General features: G+C 53.1%; 2 protein-coding genes across 2 annotated transcripts; both read right to left on the bottom strand.

The window, feature by feature from the left end:
- Nucleotides 1-4,732: 4,732 nt before the first annotated feature.
- On the bottom strand, nucleotides 4,733-10,454 carry Klk5 (kallikrein related peptidase 5). Its single transcript, XM_077793354.1, has 5 exons — nucleotides 10,382-10,454; nucleotides 7,821-8,079; nucleotides 6,679-6,935; nucleotides 6,464-6,597; nucleotides 4,733-4,888 (listed from the first exon to the last, which is right to left on the bottom strand). The coding sequence occupies exons 1-5, from the start codon at nucleotides 10,452-10,454 to the stop codon at nucleotides 4,733-4,735; spliced, it is 879 nt and encodes a 292-aa protein (XP_077649480.1).
- Nucleotides 10,455-15,906: 5,452 nt separating this feature from the next.
- LOC144250414 (kallikrein-6-like) lies at nucleotides 15,907-17,682 on the bottom strand. Its single transcript, XM_077793222.1, has 3 exons — nucleotides 17,559-17,682; nucleotides 16,491-16,627; nucleotides 15,907-16,059 (listed from the first exon to the last, which is right to left on the bottom strand). The coding sequence occupies exons 1-3, from the start codon at nucleotides 17,680-17,682 to the stop codon at nucleotides 15,907-15,909; spliced, it is 414 nt and encodes a 137-aa protein (XP_077649348.1).
- Nucleotides 17,683-20,439: the final 2,757 nt, after the last annotated feature.

The following is a 20,439-nucleotide window of genomic DNA, read 5'->3' as shown; positions in this document are numbered from 1 at the left end:
TATGAAAGGTATTAGTCCTTTGTCTACTTTGTTATCACAAATAACTTCCCTCTTTCTGAAAAATGCCTATTAACAGACCATTTTTACCTTCTTTTGAACCAAACTCTTAATTTTTTAAAAGTTTTTTTTAAAAAATATTTTTAATTGTAAATGGACACAATACCTTTTATTTTATTTATTTTTATGTGGTGCTGAGGATCAGACCCAGTGCCTTACATGTGCCAGGCAAGTGATCTACCACTGAGCCACAACTCCAGCCCCCCAAACTCTTAATTTTGATCAAACTAATTGGCACTTTGTCTTATGACTTATGCTTTTGAAGTCTTGAGGAGTCAGTCATTCCCTGTCTCAGAGATCCAAAGGTATGTGCCCTGATTTTCTTTTCTTCAGTCCCTCCGTCTGTCCTGAACCTAGAGGTCTTTAATATAGCTGAGGTCCACCTTGGTGTGTGACATCAGATAAGAATCCAGATTTGGTTTTCTGTACACAGTCAAATCAGTTTTTCTCAGCTAAGCATCTGCCGATCCTTCGTTCACTTGGGGTATCATTCGTTAACTCCCCAGACAAGCCAGCTATTTCCCGTGAGCCTCTCTCTGAGGTGGCTCTTCTTGGCAGTACCAAGTCTCTCTTTCTGGCACACCGGTCTATTCTTGCACTAATCCTACCCTTTGTATTAAACACTAATTTTGTTTTGCAGCCTGTCTTAATATGCAAGATGCGGGTTTCTTGCACCACCACGGCCTGATGTTTCTCCCCACTTACGTCACCATGCAGCAGATGCACAGATCCTCTCCACCCTCAATAGGAGCCATTTACAGATATCTGTCCACTCCTAGTTCTGGAACCAGCTTCTGTGTTGGAAAACACATGCTCATTCAGGAAGAGAAAGTCAAGACTTCCTAGAAAAATCTGCACAATGCCTCAGTTCAGCTTTCAGTTTCTAGAAACTTCATTTCCCCTCTGCTGACACAGAGGATCATGCCTTCTGAAACAGCATAGAAGCCAAAAGTGGTATCCCGGTCACTGGAGAAGTTTTTTCTGTATGTTCCAAGCCCAGATGTCAGGGTGGGGGTGGGGGGGGGTGGGGGGGGTTTCTGGAAGAGAGCCACGTCTCAGAGAGAGACCCCAATGCAGAGTCACTGATGTTGAGGTTGATGACCTCAGGAGGAGTAGACAGGTGGGACTGGAGCCCTGACCGGTCCTGCCTGGAGCTGCCCTTGCCTGGACTTCGTGTGACTCTTTTGCTTGTCACTAGAGATGGCCCCTTAGCTACAGTCTGCTCTTGTCTTCATTTTGTAGTTTTGCTGTTCCAAATTTGAGTCACCCTGTCACCGGGAATCCCATCGGTGCTCTTCGCCCCTATTGTTGCCGCGCACCACTGGTCTTACTCTTGCTTGGAGAGCAGCTGGACTGGGCCGAGTTCAAGTCTGCCGCAGACACTGGATGGTAATTGCTAGGTTGGTGACACCTAGAGAGAAAGATGGCTCACGGGCCAGGTCAGCGTCCCCGACACTGGCAGCACAACTTTGTTGATGTGAGAACTTGTAAATGGCTGGGCACAGGGGGGTGGATGTGGATGATGACAGCAACCATTAGTTGTTTTTTTTTTTTTTTTAACATTTCCTTTTCCTTTTCTTTCTTTTCCTTCCTCCTTCCTTCCCTTCCTTTCTCCTCCTCCCTCTCCTCCTCCTCCTTTTTTAATGGAGATCATTTTTTTTCCCCAGGCTGGCCTCAAACTCTCAAGCTCTATCCTCCTGCCTCCTCCCAAGCATCTGGGACCACAGCCTCCCTAAAAGCCACTTTTCTCCATTTTCCTTTTTTTCAAAGATGACATCCCATGACAGAAAAGTGCCAGAAACTAATTTTACCAGCTTCTCTTCAACTTAGAACTGGGGCATTGAGACCCTCCCCAGTGAGTACCCATTGGGACCCACGGATAAGTTGGGGAGGGGATGATCTGGGGAGAGATTTTCTTTCTTAAAGGAAAGAACTCTCCCAGGAGGACCTTTTCTTCCTGCCTTTTGTTATTGAGGTTGTGATGCCTGGAGCTGTGGCAGCCATTTTTTCAACTATGAAGATTGCAAACCTTGAAGGAGAAAGCTGACATGATTTCTCTCTGCTAGCATATAAGCTTACGGAAGGTAGGGGGGTTATAATAAATGACCTTATTAGTCAATCCATTTTAGTTGGGTGCTTTGTTGCTGATAGGATTCCATGATGTACTTTCTAAAGTGTTTGATTTCCAAGACATCCCTGGAAAGACTGACTCTCTCTGTGGAACTCCATTGGCACATGGAACTCATTACATTCCAATCCTCTCAGTTTATGGGGGGAGAAACTGAGTTCCAGAAAGAGTATAAGGCTTTTCTCTGAAGACTCAAATACCTGTCTCTTGAGGTGATGTCCATTTCCTTGACTACCATGCTCACATTCTGGGGATCCCTCTCCTGCCCATTGCTATTGGTGAAGGGTGATTAGGGGATCCTTGTGGTCTTGTGGCCCCACCTTTCGGGGTCAGCATCTAACCCAAAGACAACCACCAAAGACAACCACCGTACGTTCTCTGTCCAGGGCTGGGAACTAAGACAGACCAAGAGCTGGAGTCATTTACAGGGGAGGCGGGAGCTGCTGTGCCAGGCTGGTACAGCCGACATGGTGAGGGGCAGGATGCCCAGTGGGGAAGGGAGGGGAGCAAGACCTGGACAGAAAGATCCTGGAGGAGAAGAGCCACCTTCCTCTGGCCAGTGGCCGCCCTGCCCACCCTTTTCCAATTTAAATTCATGAATATTCTTTTAATGACCCACCTCCCTTTTCTACCCTGGCCAATACGCTTTATCATTTTTTTTTCTCTAAACCAAGAGTCAGAATGATCTTCTTGGACCATGAACCAGATTTTGTCACCTCTAGGTTCAAAGATGGCCCATGTTCCCTCCTCTTAGGGAAAAGGAGCAAGCAGGCAGCCGGGTCCGGGGGCTTTCAGTTCCTGGAAAAGCCAGCCTGCCCCGGTGTCCGGTCTTTCATTTGTCCTTCTCTCTGTGTGGAATGCCACTGCCCTGGACGTTCCTTTTCAACCTGCGGGTCACAGCTCAAGTGCCCCATCTCAGAGAGGCCCCTCGTAGGAGCTTCCTGTGGCTGCTGTGACAAGTCCCCACGGACGTAGGGGCTTAAAACAACACAGATTTACCTTTCTACAGCCCTGGAGGTCAGAAGTCCAAAATGGGTCCCACTGGGCAGAAATCAAGGCCTGGGCAGGGCTGGCTCCTCCCGGGGGCTCCAGCAGGATCCAATCCCGTGCTCACCGCCTTCTAGATCCCACCCCCTTCCCAGGCCCCGCCCCGCTCCCCCAGGATAACCCAGGACCATCTCCCCCTCTCAGGCCCCTCCCAGGCCCACATCTGCAATGTCCTTTAGCTGTACAGATGCTGCTCGATTTCCCATGGGGTTGCGGCCCAATAAACCCTTTGCACATTGAAAATGTCATGAATAAAAAATGCACCTAATATACCTAGCCTATCAGACACCATCGCTCCGTCACACCAAAGGGCTAGGGTTGTTCCTCCTCAGATTCCATGGCCGGGGTGAGCTGTGGCTAGCTGCTGCCGCCGGACATCACAAGACAGTACCCCTGTATTAGTCGGCTTTCTGTTGCTGTGACAAAATACCAGAGAAACAGCTTAAAAAGAGGAAAAGTTTATTGTGGCTCATGTTTTGTTGGCCCCGACACTTCTGGGCCTATGGGGAGGCACAGCATCATGCAGGAGGAAACTGAGGGACAGGAGGGGCACATTCCAGTGTCCCCTTCAAGGACACATCCCACTGCCTTCCACCAGACCCTGCCTGCTCCAGGTCCCAGCCTCCCAACAGCACCTTCAGAGGGGGCCCCAGGCTGCAGCACGGGAGCCTTGGGAGCACTCAAGGTCACACTGCCAGCCTGGGGAGGACCCAAATCCAAAATTTGAGGTATGAGTTCTATCAAATGCATGTTGGTTTTAAACCACTGTAAAGTGAAAAAGTTGGGGAATCGGGTGTCATTCATAGGTTCCGGAAATTAGGATGAGGACATATTTGGGAGACCTCCCCCTCCCCCATGGAGTGTCCCCAACACGCCCATCTCCTTCCTTGCGCTCTGCTCTCATCGTGATTACGTTGCTCAGGTAACTATTGCTGATGGATGTATGTATTTACCCATCCTTTTATTTCTGCTACTGGAAACTCTGTGAGGTAGGATTTTTTTTTTTTCCTGTAGCTGTGTCCCCAGCCCCCAGCACCTGGAACAAGTTCTGGCCAAAAGCAGTCACTAGATGGATATTTGTGAAACGGATGAGCAGTAGCTTGGGTGACTCTGTCTGGCAGGCAGATGACCTCATAGAGCACACTCAGCAGCTGAGGGAGAACTTGTCCCCAGCTGCCCAGATGCACGGAAATGCCACTTCTCCTCAGATGTTTTATTTCGGGGACTAAATTTGGGTCACGGCTGCAGAGGCGGATGGACCCCGGCTTGGGGATGAAAGCGCTGGGAGACTGAGCAGCAGTGTCAGCCTTGGTGGTGCTGGGAATGGTCCCCAGAAAGACAGGACCGGTTCCCTGTTGGGTGAGGGGGACACTGATCCCAGGGGACAGAGGGGTGGGGGCTGGAGAGGGTCACAGCATCAGCACTTCGAGGAAGGAAAAGGGTTTGGGAGGAAGCGCGGGGTTCCTGCAGCAGGTGGGGGAGGCCCCCATCCCGGGTGGCTCAGGAGTTGCACTTGATGGTGTCCTCAATCCATTTGGTGAACTTGCAGAGTCTGGTGTAGACGCCAGGCCTGTCGGGCTGGGCACAGGGGTAATCTCCCCAGGACACCAGCCCCTGCAGGACGCCGTCGCAGACCACAGGTCCCCCAGAATCACCCTGTGGGGCAGAAAGGGAGGCAGAGATGGGAGAGGTGTCGGGAGGGGGACACGAGAGCCCCAGAGCCATGTGCAGATGCGAAGAGCGGGGCAAGAGACGGACGGACGAGCACAGGCGGAAAGTCGAGATGAGGGCACCCGAGACGGAGATGGAGACCCAGGTAAAAGCTCCAACCGGCCAGGGGGAGGTTAGTAATGTTTCTCCCCAAGTCCAGCTTTTAGAAACCCCATTCTCCCCTCTCCCCAACACCCCTACATCTTCATTCCCCAGGGTTGGGACTGTCCTCACAGCACCCTGTCTGTGTCCCATCTCCCCCACGTGTCTCTGGGTCACTCCCCTTGCCAGCCTTTGCAAGCCTGACGTCTCCTGCCCAACACGCCTCCCTCCTTGCTCGTCCTTGACACCAATCCATACTGTGCCTAGATTTCACTTCTGCAAAAGCACAGCTCCCCACCTCTGGGCCAGGGCTTCCTGACCCAGGCACTGGCCATGTGCGGGCTGCCTTAACTCCACGCTGTGGGCTGGCCTGAGCGGGAGGACACTCAGCAGCGGCCTCCGCTCCGCCCACTCGATGCCAGTGACATGCTTCCTCCACGCAGTTGTGACAACGAAAAATGTCTCCAGGCGTTGCCACATGTTCCCTGGGGGACAGTCACCCCGCCAGAGCACCACTCCCTTGGACTCATTTGTGTCGCCCATCTGAATTAACCCCCCGCACTTCCCTGTGATTGCCTCTTGTGACGACATTCACTGATCTTCCCTGTCATTTCCTATATGTGCTTATGCAAAATCTGAATGACCAGACAGTCCTGGTGTGGGCTAGGAAGGCGCCTGAAGTCTGGCAGGGAGGGACAGTGTTGGGCAGAGCCAGCCTGGACACCTGCAAGTTCCACTTGCCGGTGCTTTGGCTGCTCGTGGATTTTCATTGAGATCCCCGCGTGGATCTTTTGGAGAGGCCGTTAGTTAACTGCTCTGATCCTTGGCTGCTTGTCCATAAAATAAGCCTGATGATAATGGCTACGTGAGTGAATTCGTGGATGCGAGTAAACAACTTAAGACGCTGATTAGTCAGCTGCTGTGGCTATTATACTATTAGCACGAGTCACATAGTTTGTTATTATTTCTGGCTCGTAGCATTTTGTGGCCACACTCAGACCACACGCCCCGAGGTCTGGAAAAACAGAATAGAAGCCTGGCTACTAAAGGGTTCCGTGGTTGGAAATGCTGAATTCCAACTAGATGTGCTTTCTTTCTCTGGTAAAAGTCCCCCCACCCCGAATCTGATCCCCCATCCCACCCCACATCCAGATGCATACAGGGTTCAGTGGGGACAGTTTGGTCTAGGAGACAGGGACAGGGGTGTGATCACCAGGCCTGTGTAACCCGGGGTCCCCGTGCAGCCGTGGGAGGGGCCGTAGGGCTGCCTGAGGTCCACAGCTCACTGACCACCAAAGCACCAAGGAAACAAACGTCCTCCCAGGGCTGCAGGGGCTTTGGGAGCCTGCTCCACGGAGGAGCCTGTGTAAATGGCACTCTGTGTACCTGCGAATACAGGGAGAAGCCTCTGGTCCTCACCTGGCAGGAGTCTCTGCCCGCCTCGTCGCCGGCACAGAACATGGTTTCGTCTATCTCTCTCGGGTAGGCCTTCTGGCACCTCTCGTCACTGAGCACGGTGATGTTCAGGCACTGGAGGACCTTGGGGAAGGTATCTGTCAAACAGGAAGGCAGTGAGAGGCAGAGAAAGACACTGAGGGGAAGACGGACAGGAGTCAGGAGGAAGCCTCACTCACGTTGTTTGTTGCTGGTGGTTCCCCAGCCGGACACCATGCACCTGGTGCCGGCGGACGGGCAGGTGGAGGCTATTTTGATGGGCTTGACTGCATTCGTGCTACGGATCTTTCGGTTTAGTTTGATGAGCATAAGATCGTTGGAGTGGCCAGGGTGGGAGTAGCCAGGGTGGGGGATGGACTTGATTCCCTGGAACATCTGCTGCCCAGATTCATAGACCGGGGACATGGAATGGTGGCCGAGACGAACTCTGTAGACTCTGAGCAGGACGGTGCAGGTCATCACCAGCCGTGATCCATACCCCACGTCCAATGCCAGTCCTAACCCCAAACCATTCCTAATCCTGCTCCACCGCATCCTCAACCCCAACACCTACCCTATGCCCAGCTCCATCTGTCTCCAACCGCGGGCCCACCTCCCGCCCACAGCTCCAAACCTATTCCTGTCCCAGCCCCAGTCCTGAGCCTTTCCCCACCCAGAAGCCATCAGTGTGCATTCCCAACCCCAAATCCCATGTCCCCAACCCTGTACTCTCATCCCAACTGCACCCTCAAGGCTACCCCTATTCCACATCCACACCCACCTCAGAGCCATCTCCATTCCCACCGCATCCCGTACCTACCTGACCCCCAGTTCCAGAGCCGACTTTAATTCCATCTCCCTCCCAGACCATCAGTGTATTAGCCGATCCTAAAGGCGATCCATCTCCAACCCCAAACCCAGCCCTAATCCTTTACCCATCCCCAATTCATCCACACTTGCATTCCCAAACCCAAACTCAACCACCCAACTCCAAATCCAGCCATCTGCAATCCCTTTTCCAACTCTAACCCGGATTCCATCTTCAAACTACTTCTATTTCCAATCCCAACCCCGCCTTTGCTCCCAGCCCAGCTTCATCTTCATTCTCAACCCCAACCCCGCCCTAAATTAAAAGCCAATTCTAATCCCCCTCTCTATCCCAAACCATTACACACACACCCCTAGCTCCAAATCCAACACATCTGCAACACACACCCCACCCTGTTCTCCCCAGCTCTTTTATCCTGTCCCCAACTCTGCCTCCACCTGCTCCCTGACCCGCTCCCTTCCCCTCACCTCCCTGCCCTTCCTCCCGTCCAGCCCCGGGTCCAGCCCCACTCACGGCTTCCTGCAGTGGGCAGCGGTGAGCAGCCACTGCGGGTTCACCAGCACGGCCCCGCAGTAGAGCTTGTTGGGCCCCAGCAGCAGCGCGCCCTGCCAGGGCTGAGTGTCCTTCTCGCAGTCTGACCCATTCACTATGCGGCTGCTGCTGTCACCCGACCGGGAGTCCTCCCCGTCCTCGGCTTGGAGGAACTGGTTGCTCCCAGAGGACTCGGCGGTAGGGGGGTTGTCACAGGAAACATTATTTGCAAGAATGGGCTCTGTGGGCAGAAGATGGGGGGAAGCGGGGCTCAGGCGTGGGGCGTGGGCGTGGGCTGGAGCTTAGATGCAGAAGACGGGGCTTAGCCTCCAGAGGCTGGACTGCCAGGGGATGTCTGACCTCAGAGATTATGTTGAGGGGCTGGGGCTTTAGGGGCAGGGGCAGGGCCACAGAAATGGACCTAAGTGGCGCAGACACAGGGACAGAGCTGGGGCTTGGGTCCTGGACTTGCCCAACTCTGGACCTCAAAGATTCTGAGGATTGGCTAGAGCTCAGTGGGTGAGATCAGAGGAGGGTAAAATTGGGTTCAGGAGCCCTGGACAACCTCAAGGGCAAAATCTTGTCTTAGGGGCCGAGACCTGGGCTATTGGGAGGGGACCTGGTCTCAACAAGTGGGTCAGGTTTCAGCATCTGGGGTCACAGCTGAAGGCAGTAGAGTCTGGCATGAGAGAGGTACCGACTTAGGCAGAGACCAGGTCAGGGTAACATGGGACAGTGGATCCTAATAGAAGCCCTGACTTTGGAAGAAGATGTGGGGCCTGGGCTCTATTTTTGTTTGTTTGTTTGTTTGTACCCAGGAGCACTTCACCACTGAGCCACATCCCCAGCCCTTTTTATTTTTTATTTTGAGACAGCATCTCACTAAATTACCTAGGGCCTCGCTATGTTGGTGAGGCGGGTTTGAACTTGCAAGCCTCCTGCCTCAGCCTCCTGAGCCGCTGGGATTACTGTGTTGTGCCACGTGTTGTGCCCAGCTCCAGCTGGGCTCTAGAAGCTGCCTACAACCCAGGGGGCGGAACCAGGCTGAAAGGGGTGGGCCATAGAGGCGGAGCCTGAGAAGGGGTCACAGCCCTGGGCTCTGACTAGGTAGCCTGGCCTCGAGAAAAAGGGGTGGAGTTGGAAGAAGTGGGCGGAGCTAGAGCAGGACAGGAAAAGGGCCACAAGTGTGGGGTAGAGAGGGCTGGATTTCTTTTTCTTTTACTCTTTTTGGTACAGGGGATTTAACCTAGGGGAAATTTACCACTGAACTACATCCCCAACCCTTTTTATTTTTATTTTATTTTAAGGCAGGGTCTCTCTAAGTTGGTAAGGCCTTACTAAATTGCAGAGGCTAACTTTGAACTTGTGATCCTCCTGCCTTAGCCTCCCAAAGTTGCAGGGATTATAGGCGTGCAACACCGCGCCCGGGGAGAGGGCCGGCTTTCTGAATTCTCAGACAAAATTGTGCCTTCTGAACCCTCCTACAGTTCTCTCCCACCACTCACAGACCCACGGACAACACTGACACCTGCTGTGTCACTGATTCATGGGAGAAGGGAGGCCTCGGCATTGCCTGCATTCACAAGCATACTCCAAGAAACACGCACACAGCCACTGTCACAGTCGTGCACACGCGTAACTGCACAGAGAGATACCATGGTCTCCTCAGGCACTGCTGAGTACAGTTGTCAGGTGGCACACTGTCCCCATGCACACACACGGGGGCAGACTAGCAGGATCTCACCCAGCCACCTAACCTGTAGGTGGCATGCATAGTTGCCACTGTGGTTGGATTGGAGACTCCCACACACACTTCATGCACAGGCACGCTGACATGGTGACAAGGTTGTACTCAGTGGATGTTTGCATGTCCAAGTCACTTACCTACATTCACCTTCCCGCAGCCACCTTTGCCCAGTGACAGTGGCTTCTGCACCCCCCCTACATACACACACACACAGCTGCACCATCACAAATACAGCAGCAGTATATGCATAGCCTCACACAAACACACAGTCACCCCCGTGGGCCACAGCCAGCACGAGGTCACAAATGCAAATACCCAGACACAACCACACAAATGGCTACCTGTAAGCATATGGTCACACATTTTTGGTGACTGCCACTTTGATGGTACACAATCTCACAACACGGGGGGAAAGTTCACGGTAACAAGAACCCTAGGACCCTACGGTCATACAAAGTCAAGTAGCCATACATGGCTGAACATACAGAGCATTCTGCACCACATATATTCACCCACAGTAGTAGAGCCAACCACAGACTTAAGTGTACACGTGCATGCGCGCACACACACACACACAGCCTCAAAGGTCAAGTGTGGCTGCCAGTCACCTGATATGCAATAAGTCACCAGGCACAGGCACCTGGGTGTGTGCCCCATGCAGCCACACATACAGATACAGACTCACACTCGCCCAGTCCTGGAGCCACAGATGGTCTCACACAGTCCCCGGGGACAAGCTCCCCAGTGTCACACAGCCACCCAGAGTCCCATGCACACACATGGGGGTCCTGTTTACCTGTGATACTTAGAATCAGGGCTGAGATCAGGGTACCTAGAGTCCACATCCAGGGAGGTCCTGCTGTAGCCATGGCCTCTGCACCTGATGGGGCCAGAGGATGGGGAGGCCCAGTGACTCTGGGAGCCCTTAACCCACTTTCCCTCCCTTTCCTACCCTATTTCTGGGCACTGAGGGACCAGGAGGACATTGCCCCACCATCAGAGCCAAGATGAGACCCAGAGAACAGGGCAGAGGATGTCTCCGCGAGGAGGGAGGACAGAGAGAAAGAAGGTGCCTTCAAGATCAGAGCCACACGCGGGGTCGCTTCTCCGTCCCCTCCAGGCCTCACCTGCCGCGCTTCCCCGCGTCCCCGGGCAGTGGGTGGGGGACCTGCTCCCAGCTCAGCCGCAGACGTCTCCGCCGCGCTGCCTCCTGCCGCCTCCTCCTCCTCCCGGCCCGGGCGCAGTGCTGGGTTATAACCACCCACTGGTCCCTGGGGCGCATTCCCCGGTAGTGAGGCGCCGGCCGATCTGCCCCGCCGCCGCTCCTCCTGCCTCCCCTCACCTCCGCCTCCGGAGCCCCCCACACCCATCCCGAGGCCACGCCCTCCGCCCTGGCCCGGGGATGGGGAGGGTCTCGGAGGTCGCCGGCTGCTCCCCAGCCGCCGCTGCCCTGGGCTCCGGTCGCCCTGCTTGGCTGGAGGCTTTCACGCGCTCAGCGGCCCCGCACCCCGCGACCCGCGCTTCTCTTCCAGTCCTTTCTCCAGACTCTTCCCTCTCCCGCCTCTGAAGTTTTGCCTCCAGATATTTGGTCTCCCGCCAAGTCAGTCTCTCTCCCCCTAACCGCCACGCCCGTCTTAGGATCTCTTGTGTCTCCGTGTCCCTGTCATTCCGTGTCCCTGTGTCTTGCTGTTCTCTGTGATTCTGTCTTTTGCAAAGGTCTGAATGCTTTGCTTGTCAAATCTGCCTTAGAATCCTCAAACCTTTATTTTCCCCGATTTCCTTCTGTTTTGTTACATTCCAGCTCTTTGGCAGCATAACTGAAAAGCAGGCCACCGTGCATATTTGAAGTGTGCAACTGGATGAGATTTCACACCCACACGCACAAAACTTGACTATGGTCAAGATGATGAAGGATCCATCACCTGCTGCTCCTGGGGCCCTTTCCGTGGCCTGCACCTGTGTCTCCCTTTGTATCTTTCCTTCTCCATCTCATCCTCTTTTCTCTGGGACTGATTCTTCTGGATCTGTCTGTCTCCTTTCTTCTCTCTGTGTCACTGGTGGGGTGTTGGTCTCTCTGTATCTTCATGCGTCTGTCTCCCTCATCTTGGGTTTTGGGCAGGGGAGACCCAGGCCACTGAGCAGAGGAACCCCTCAGCCCCATTCTGCCCCTCTCCCTGGGGCCCAGGCCATGGGGCAGAAAAAGACAGGGACTCAGCCTGGGGCACCCCGCAGGTGCCTTGGCCCGGATGGTGACAGAGTTGAGCAAGGCTGCCTATGGATTGGAAAAGAGGCCAAGAGCCAGGATAGGGGGCGGGTGGCTCTTGGCCCTTCAGGAAATGGGGCACTGGGTGGGGAGCCTGAACTGCGGTTTCTCCCTGCCCAGTCCTGGCATGTGGGGCCACCCCTCCTGACCTCTTTATGTCTGCCCCCAACTCCATGAACAGATTCCTGCCTGCACTGGGAGGTAAGAGTCAAAACAGTCATCTGCCATGTGCCAGACTCAGATCTGTCCTGAGCAAAATGACCTGAGATATGCAGTCCTCCCTGGGCTCTCACCCCCGAGGGCAGGCACCTGGCTTCTGCACCTGAGAGGTTTTAGAGCCCCGAGGCTGGAAGTAGTGCACAGGGGGAAAAAACCTGAAGCTACGAACACCTATGCTGAGGTTTATTTTGTTATGGGCATTGATATTTCATGCACAACCAGCGACCCACTTCTCTGGGTGTTTCCCCCCCCCCATTTCTGTGGTCTTTTAAGTTCAGTTTGCAAAACTTTTAATTCTATATTTATCTTAACAGTCACTTTTATGGAGTCTTTACAATACTGCTTGTTCCCATTTATAAACTAATTAAAAGCCTTTAAACATCTTAAACCACATTTCTAAAACCTACACATTCGATGTCTTCCAAAAGTCCTTAATTTTTACACCCAATATCAAGCATTTGAGTAAGTTTGTGCATCTAATTGTATTGCATTTATAAATACAATGAACAGTGCATCCTTCCAAATATCCCAATATTGGATGTAAGTTGACAACTTAAAAATCACAAATCAGTGAATTACACATTTTAAGCTGAAGTTGTAAGGCTATCTCTATAGAAAGAAAACTCTCTTAGACAAAAAAGAAAGTATCTTAAATGCCAAATGCAAGAGGTTCTGCTTCAAAATAATTCATGCAAAAGGGTGGGCTTTAAAGGCTTCTCCACTTGATTCTTTTTTTTTTAATTTTTTTTTTAATATTTATTTTTTAGTTCTCGGCGGACACAACATCTTTGTTGGTATGTGGTGCTGAGGATCGAACCCGGGCCGCACGCATGCGAGGCGAGCGCGCTACCGCTTGAGCCACATCCCCAGCCCCTCCACTTGATTCTAATACATACCAGCATTAAAAGAAAACTTAAGTGTAGAAGAGCAGTTAGGAGCCCACCCCATGGCAACAGTCCCTTGGCATCTAAATGCTGGCCTGGCCACCCACCAGTTGTGAAACTTTGGCTGCGCCACGGACCCTCTCTGTGCCTTGGTTTCCCCAACTGTAAATGGGAATGATAACGTGGGGGAGACCAACCTTGTACATGACTGAGTCACACTCCCTGGCTGGGTGCTGAGGCTCTCAGTCGCAGAGATGTGGCACCCTTCTTGGGTGCGAGGGTCGGTGTCTCGTGCATGGGTGTGTCTTGCTACAGCCCCTTGGGTGAAGCTATGTCACCTGTTCCTTGGTAATATAACCCCTTGCCCTGTTTAGGATAGAATCTTCCATGGAAGTGCCTTGTGTGTGTCCCCTTCTCTTACTGTGCCCTTGGGTGTAGCCTACCCAGGTGTCAGTCAACCTGCTGACAGTGGACATCATGAAGATAGACTCAGCCCCTGAAACCTGACCCCTTGCCTCATTTGAATAGCTTCTCCTCAATAAAAGGGGTCAGCGCGTGCTCTCGCCCTCTCTTCCTGTGGACCCTTAAGGTCAGAGGAGCTGTCACAGCTACCCCAGAGAAAAAGGTATTTGTGTCTCTTGTGTGGTTATTTCGTGCAGCCCAGTTAGCCCAGTTTAACTACAGTGACCCCTGAGCCTTTTAGTTGTGAACCGAAACCCAGCAATAACAGTACCTTAGAACAGTGCCTGGCATGTGCTACTTATTGTGGTCATGGAGATGGTCAGTGTTCTCATTATCCGTTTAGGAAGAAGCTTCCCTCTCCATTAACTGAGGTTGACTTTGTGCCATGACACTCGGCTGAATCAGGGTCACTCCAGGTGAATTGGGCTGGATACTAAATAACCACACAAAGACAGGAACACCTTTTTGGGGGTTCTGTGATGGCTCCTCCACCTCAGCTTCCACAAAGGAGGCAAGAGAGGTAGGCGAAAAGAGAGACCACGCCTGACACCATCCTATTTATTCAGGGGAAGGCATTTGAGAAAGTTCAACCCAAATAAGGCAAGGGACTGGCTTTCAGGGGGTTGCTTGGTGATGTCTTGTGGTCAGCAGATTGATTGACAGCTTGGAAAGTCACATGCATCTCAGGGGCTGTGTGGGGATCATAGGCAGAGCCAGCAAGAAGGACACATAGGTCGCAGAGCCCAGTCAGAACGGCAGTGTCAGTCAGTCCCCTCCTGTGCTCAAAGGTGCAGAGCCCCTACACACAGCCAAGGCTGGTGTGCGACAACTGTGGTCTGGGCAGTCATCGAGTGGGTTCCTCCTGGTGACCCTGGGAGTTACTAATAACTCATAACTCCTGGTGGGGGTCAGGGGTGGGTGGAGGTGGCTGGGGCCATGCCCAGGGCTTCCTGTTCCGTCTGCTCACTGCAGTCAGCACTTTCATTTGGCCCCTGGATGAAATGTCATGGTTCTTTGGTTCATGCGTGTGTGTGCGTGTGTGTATGTGCATGCATGCGTAGTGGTGGGGATGGGACCCAGGGTCTCATGCATGATAGGCAAGTGCTCTACCACAGAGCCACACCCCTGGCCCTTTTCATTTTATCTTGAGACCCTGCTAAGTTGCCCAGGCTGGCCTTGAACTTGTGATTTTCCTGCCTCTGTCACCCAAGAAGCTGGGATTATAGGTGTGTGTGTGCCACTATGCCTGACTGGTTCTTTGAGTCTTAAGGCAAAGATCTTAAAGTCTTTCTAAGACCCAGATCTTCCCTTGACTCTTTCCTCTGAGCCCTCAGCATCAAGTCCAAGTTCTTCTGCTGACACTCAACGGCATCCTCTTCCACTGACCTTCATTTCCCGCCACGTTACCCACTTCCACCTCAAGCCCCAGCCTCCACCATGCAGGGTGGTCCTCAGGTCTCTCCCCCACGTGCTTGTCTGCAGTTCTCTTATGAAGCCCCCAGGCACCCTCCCTTTTACTTGTGGCAAACTCACATCCAGACCTGCCAGTCCCAGCCCCAGCTGAGCCTCATCCTCTCTCCCTGCACCATTATCCCAACTCCTCCCTGCCCCCTGGCTCCAGTCTCTCCCCTCAGATCCATCCTGCATATGGCCCCAGTGCTGCTCTTGCTCACAACCCTTCTATGGCTCCCCATTACCCTTAGGGAAAGTCCCAGCTTCTCAAGCTGGCGTCTGAGGTCCTTTGAGATCTGGCCTCTGCCATCCTCTCCCATGTTACCCTCCACCACTCCCACTCACACACAGTGGTCTCCTAACCCTCTCTCATCCCCCTTTTGCTGCTACAAGGGGATTAGGAGAGACAGAGCCATCCCTGAGGGCTAATGCAAGGTGAATGAGTCAAGGGTAGCTTCCTGGAGGGGCTGAAATGAAATTGGACTGTAAAGGAAAAATGAGAAAATCTGGGCTTCCAAGAGGCAGACGTGGAATAAAAGAAAAAAGCACCTTAGTAATAAAATTCATCCTTTATTGGGCGCATGCCGGGCCAGGCACTGTTCTATGTATTTCACGTGCTTGTAACCTCACATCGTCCCAGTAGCCCCGTCCCATGAGGAATATACTGTTTAATGTACTCTGTAAAGGAAGGTTCTGCCCGAGGATAGCAAACCGGCACTCCAGCTCAGTATCTGCCAGTATTGGACCAGCATTCTGTCTGCAGGAAGGACAAGCCCAGGCAGGGAGAGTGGCCTAGAGGGTCTGGGTGCTCTTAGTAGTGGGGGAAGACTGCAGCCCTGTCCTCGCTCTCCCACCCCAGTGGAGCAAGGGAGGAGCTGGGGTCAAATCAGGGAGGATTGGTGCTCTTGCATCACTGCCTTTATGAAGCGTCAAGGGTCACAACCAGGCAGGTGGGCAAGGAAGGCAAGGTCAGGGGAAGAGAAATTCTGGAGCCAGCCAGTAGGGTCAGAGGTCAAGAGTTGGGGATATCACACGTCAGGGTCACTTGGCTTGAATGGTTTTTCGGATCCAGTGGGTATATCTGCAGACGTCGGTGTAGACTCCTGGCTTCTCCTTTGATCCACATGGGACGTTACCCCAGGACACAAGGCCTCGCAGGCGGTTTCCACATACCAGCGGACCCCCAGAATCACCCTGTGGGAAAGAGGGAGAAAGTCAGGTGCAGGAACCTGGAAGGGGGGGACGGACAGCCGAGGCTCACATGGAGCAGAGTTAGAGGTACTCAGAGATGGAATGGATGACTCGGAGAGAGAAAGACGGAGACGCCAGCTGAGTCACCCTGCTCCAGAGCATGGTCATTTCCAAGCAGAGCTCCCGTTGGGCGCCACGTGAGAGGCAGAGCAGCTCTGTACTCCACCTGCCTCCTCCGTGTGTCTTCTCTGTCTGGATCCCTCTCCGTCCTTCTCTCTGCATTTCCTGCTTCTGACGACTATCTGCCTGTCCCAGCTCCCCCCCAGCCCGTCTCTCAGGCTCCCTACAGCTCTGTTTTGGTCTCTCTTCTTGTCTCTGGCTGTGTTTGTGTCTCTGTCCTCGGTTGTGGAACTGGCAGGTCGCGGTGGCCTCACCTGGCAGGAATCCTTCCCGTACTTCTCGTCGCCTGCGCACACCATGTTGGGGGTGATCTGGCCCGGATAGGCCCGCTCGCAGTCCTCGGGCGGCACCAGGTGGATGTATGCACACTGGATGGTGTCGGGGAAGTCGCCTGCCACGAGAGAGGGCGGGCTTGCTGGACGCCCCTCCCCGTCCTCCCCAGCATCCTCAGCCGCTGTAAGGCCACCTGTTGGTCCCATTTCCCATTTTCCCTCACCTGTGTGCCTCTCTGGTTTAGAACCAGTTCCATCGTCCCCGCCTCCTGATTGGTCGCTTTCCCCATCATCCTCACCTGCCATGGCCCACGGTCCCAGGTGCCATCTCTGCCCACATCTCTTTCCCTACAGGCTTTCCCTTTTTCTTTCCCTTTTCTCTGCCTCCACTTGTCTCCCTTCCACCCATCTCCGCTTCAGCAGTTCCAGTTGGTTGGACTCTAGGACTTTCTTCCTCTCTCATCCCCCTCCTGAGCATTCACCTGTCCTTCATCAGCCCTTCTGGCCTATTTGTTCATCCGATTAGTCACCACCTGACTGTGGGTCCTGCCCTTCCCCATTGGCTCTCCCTTCTTATTGGCTCTTCATCCCCTGGTCCACAGCCCTCATTGGTCCTTTCCTTTTGACCCCGCCCTCCTCCATTGCCTCTCAGTTCCTATTGGCTCTTCATCAGGGAATCCGCCTTGTTCATTGGTGTTTCACTCCCAGACCCTCCTCCGTGGTTCCTACGGATCCATCGAACCTGTGCTTCCTCGGATCCTTCCTCTAATGACTCCTCTCAACCTAGTGGTCAACGCTTGTCACTGACCCTTCCTTTTCCGGCCCATCTTTTCCACTGTTCATCCCCTGGTCTACTTTCCCCACTGGCTGTTCACCCACCGGCCCAGCTCCTCAGGATCCCTCTCACGGCGGTGCGCCCAGCAGACCTCACCATTAACCCATCTTCCCATGCCCTTCATCTTCTGACCCACCTTCATTTTTGACCATTCACCCTTTGCTCACCTCCCCCATCGCCACTGGCCTGTTCCCCTGTCACCTCCCCTCACTAACCATCGGCCGTCTTGCCCCAGCCCAGGATGTGGCAGCTGGTGTGGTTGGCCAAGCAGTTCTTCTCCAGCGGCAGGGGCTGGATCCATTCAGAGAGTTTGACAGGGTATTCCAGACGCAGCAGCATGATGTCCTGGTCATGGGTGGCAGCGTTGTAGCCAGGGTGGGCCACAGCCCGGACCACAGGGCTCTGCTCCTGTGAGTTCTCCCTCTGCCGGAGGTTGTGCTTCCCCAGGTAGACTTGAAGCTTTCTGCAAGGGGAGCCGGCTGGGTCTCACCATGGGCTGCATCTGAAGCTCACCTGCTCTGCTCCTCCCACAGCCTTCCAGAATACCCTGGGGGCTATCCGTGACTGTCTATTTCCTGCCCCACATCCAAGCTGTCCAGAGGCCCATTTGGCTGTGTGAGTTATATCCAGCCGCTCACCTCCACCATCGCTACCATCTTGGTTTGAGCTGTCGTCTCTTACCTGGACCACCGCAGTGGCCTGCTTACTGCCTTTGTCTCTCTACAGTCCACCCTCCACAAAGCAGCCACAGGGTTCTAACAAGGAAAGTCAGTCCTGTTCCTCTTGTGCTCACACCCCCTCCTGCAACTCCCCCTCCTGCAGAGTGAAGGCCAAAGTTCTCTCCATGGTACAGACAGCATCTCCTCCTCTCCCCCTCCTCCTCTTCCATCCACACTGGCTTCCCCTGAACACAACAGTGGTCCTCCCACCCCAGGGCCTTTGCAAGAGCTGCTTCTTGTGCCAGCAAGACAGGTATCTGCATGGCTCTCTCCCTCAGCTCCTTCAAGTGTCACCTTCTCAGTAAAGCTTTCCCTGCTGCCCAGTGAAAATGCAAATATCCAGCCCTGCTTTCCTTTTCACCAGAGAACCTGTCACCCGCCCACTGTGCATTTATTGCTAAATGTTCTCTACTGCGTCTCCTCCTCCTGTAGCACTGCCGTCCAATACAGCTTGCCGCCATGATGGCATGTTCTCCACCTACGCTGTCCAGCACAGTGGCCACCAGCCGCATGTGGATATTGAGAGCTCAAAATGTGCCTTTTTTTCCCCATTCATTTTTATTTAGTTAGCTCCTGAGGGCCGTGGTGTTTGTAGACGGTGAGGCCCTAGGAGGTTAGCCCAGAGACTTTTGTTCTGTTCGGATACAGGATCCCCAGGGCTTCAACCAGCATCTGGTACATGATACATGTTTGATAGATATTTTTAAAACAAATCAAAGAATTCCTCCCTTGCTCAAAAGTCCCCCACTGCCCTCAGAAAAAAGTCCAAGCTGCTCAGCCTGGCCTTGGAGACCCCCTGGGATCCGCCTGCTCACCTCCCGCCCTTCTCTCCCACCACCTCCTGCCCTCCAGTGAACTAGTCACTCTTAGAAGATCCAAGATTGTTGGATCTTCAGGGGCTTCATTTTGGCATTTCCTGGGCCTCCAATGCTCTTTCCCCTTCTTCCTTTGGCTACCAGTTCTCCTATTTTATGCCTCAGCTTGAATCACATCTCATGGAAACTCTTTCCTGATTTCTCCCATCAAAAGTAGGAGCCCTGTTTTTTCCTTCTTTAGCCTTATGGTAATTCGTAATTATCTTGGATTTTGAAGATGTGTTTCTTAAAGATCTGACTTGCTGGGGCTGCGGATGTGGCTCAAGCAGTAGTGTGCTCGCCTGGCATGCATGCGGCCGGGGGTTAGATCCTCAGCACCACATACAAACAAAGATGTTGTGTCCGCCAAAAACTAAAAAATAAATATTAAAATTCTCTCTCTCTCTCTCTCTCTCTCTCTCTCTCTCTCTCTCTCTCTCTTAAAAAAAAAAAAAAAAGAAAAAAGATCTGACTTGCTACTTATTTCTGCCCTGATGTGTCCCTGGCTGAAGCTCTACCACCAACTCAAATCTGGCACTTTGTGGTATTCTTAGTCACTGTGTACCAAATGAGTGGATGGTGATGTTGGGGGTGACCCCGGGTCTCCCTGGGGGCCTTGGAGTTCCTGACTCTTCATGATTCTGCATTCCCCACACGGGGAGTCCTGACAATTGGTTTCCAAATACCTGAATTGTCATTTACTACTCATCTGAGCTCAGTTTCCTCATCTACTACTGCAGGGATTCCAGGACAGGGGTGTAAACTGTGTTCTTCACTGTGTGATTTAACCCTGGTCTGCATTTAGCACTGAACGCAACAGCAGCTGGAATCTAACTGGTGATCCTGAGGTCCTGGGCTGAGCCCCGGGCCCTCTATGCTTCCCTGTCTAGAACTGCTCTTTGGATGATCCTGTCCAGTCTCATGTCTTTAAATACGATCTGTTTGTGGATGGAGCCTTAATTTTACCTACTCCTCTGAGTGCTCCCCTGAGTTTCAAGGGCCCACCTAGTGTCTCTGCTTAAACACCTTCAGGTAGCTCAAAATCACCTTGGCTGTAAGGAAATGTCTGATGTCCCCTCCCTGCACCCGGCCTGTATGACAGGACTCCCAGTTGTTCAGGGCAAGCACCTGGAGATCAGCCCTGCCTCCCTCCTCTCTCTGGTCCTTTGCTATCATGTCCTTGGTCTTAAAATACCTCCCAATTTCCCTCCATCCTCACTGCTACCTCCCTGGTCCAAGTCACCATCTTATGTCCCCAGGCGACAGCAACAGCCCCCACTTGGGGCTCCCTTAATCTCCTCTTGCCCTGTCCTCTTTCACATGGCTAGGTGCTCCCCAAAATGTAAACCTCACTCTATTGAGTCCCACTGTAGTTAAGAGTTAAACCCCAACCCCCCAGCATGTCCTTCAGGGCCCAATAGAAGGCAAGTTCATGAGAGGAGCAAATCTGCCGGCTTCCTGCCCCGGCACTGCTTGGTACAGTCGGTCCTCTGATCTGCGGATGCCACATCCACAGAGTCGAC

This window comes from Urocitellus parryii, chromosome 15 (assembly GCF_045843805.1).
Source record: "Urocitellus parryii isolate mUroPar1 chromosome 15, mUroPar1.hap1, whole genome shotgun sequence".
Taxonomy (NCBI): domain Eukaryota; kingdom Metazoa; phylum Chordata; class Mammalia; order Rodentia; family Sciuridae; genus Urocitellus; species Urocitellus parryii.
This window is presented reverse-complemented; position numbering and strand designations above follow the sequence as displayed.

Bases quoted from the DNA above. Each gene is read 5' to 3' on its own strand.
- Klk5 (XM_077793354.1), bottom strand. From the start codon at position 10,454: ATGGCTACAGCAGGACCTCCCTGGATGTGGACTCTAGGTACCCTGATC. The intron at 8,080-10,381 runs GTAAACAGGACC...TTCTGCCCACAG, and splicing joins CCTGATTCTAAGTATCACAG to AGCCCATTCTTGCAAATAAT. The intron at 6,936-7,820 runs GTGAGTGGGGCT...CGTCCTGCTCAG, and splicing joins GCTGCCCACTGCAGGAAGCC to AGTCTACAGAGTTCGTCTCG.
- LOC144250414 (XM_077793222.1), bottom strand. From the start codon at position 17,682: ATGCTGCTGCGTCTGGAATACCCTGTCAAACTCTCTGAATGGATCCAG. The intron at 16,628-17,558 runs GTTAGTGAGGGG...CTCTCGTGGCAG, and splicing joins CTGGGGCAAGACGGCCGATG to GCGACTTCCCCGACACCATC. The intron at 16,060-16,490 runs GTGAGGCCACCG...TCTTTCCCACAG, and splicing joins ACGGGAAGGATTCCTGCCAG to GGTGATTCTGGGGGTCCGCT.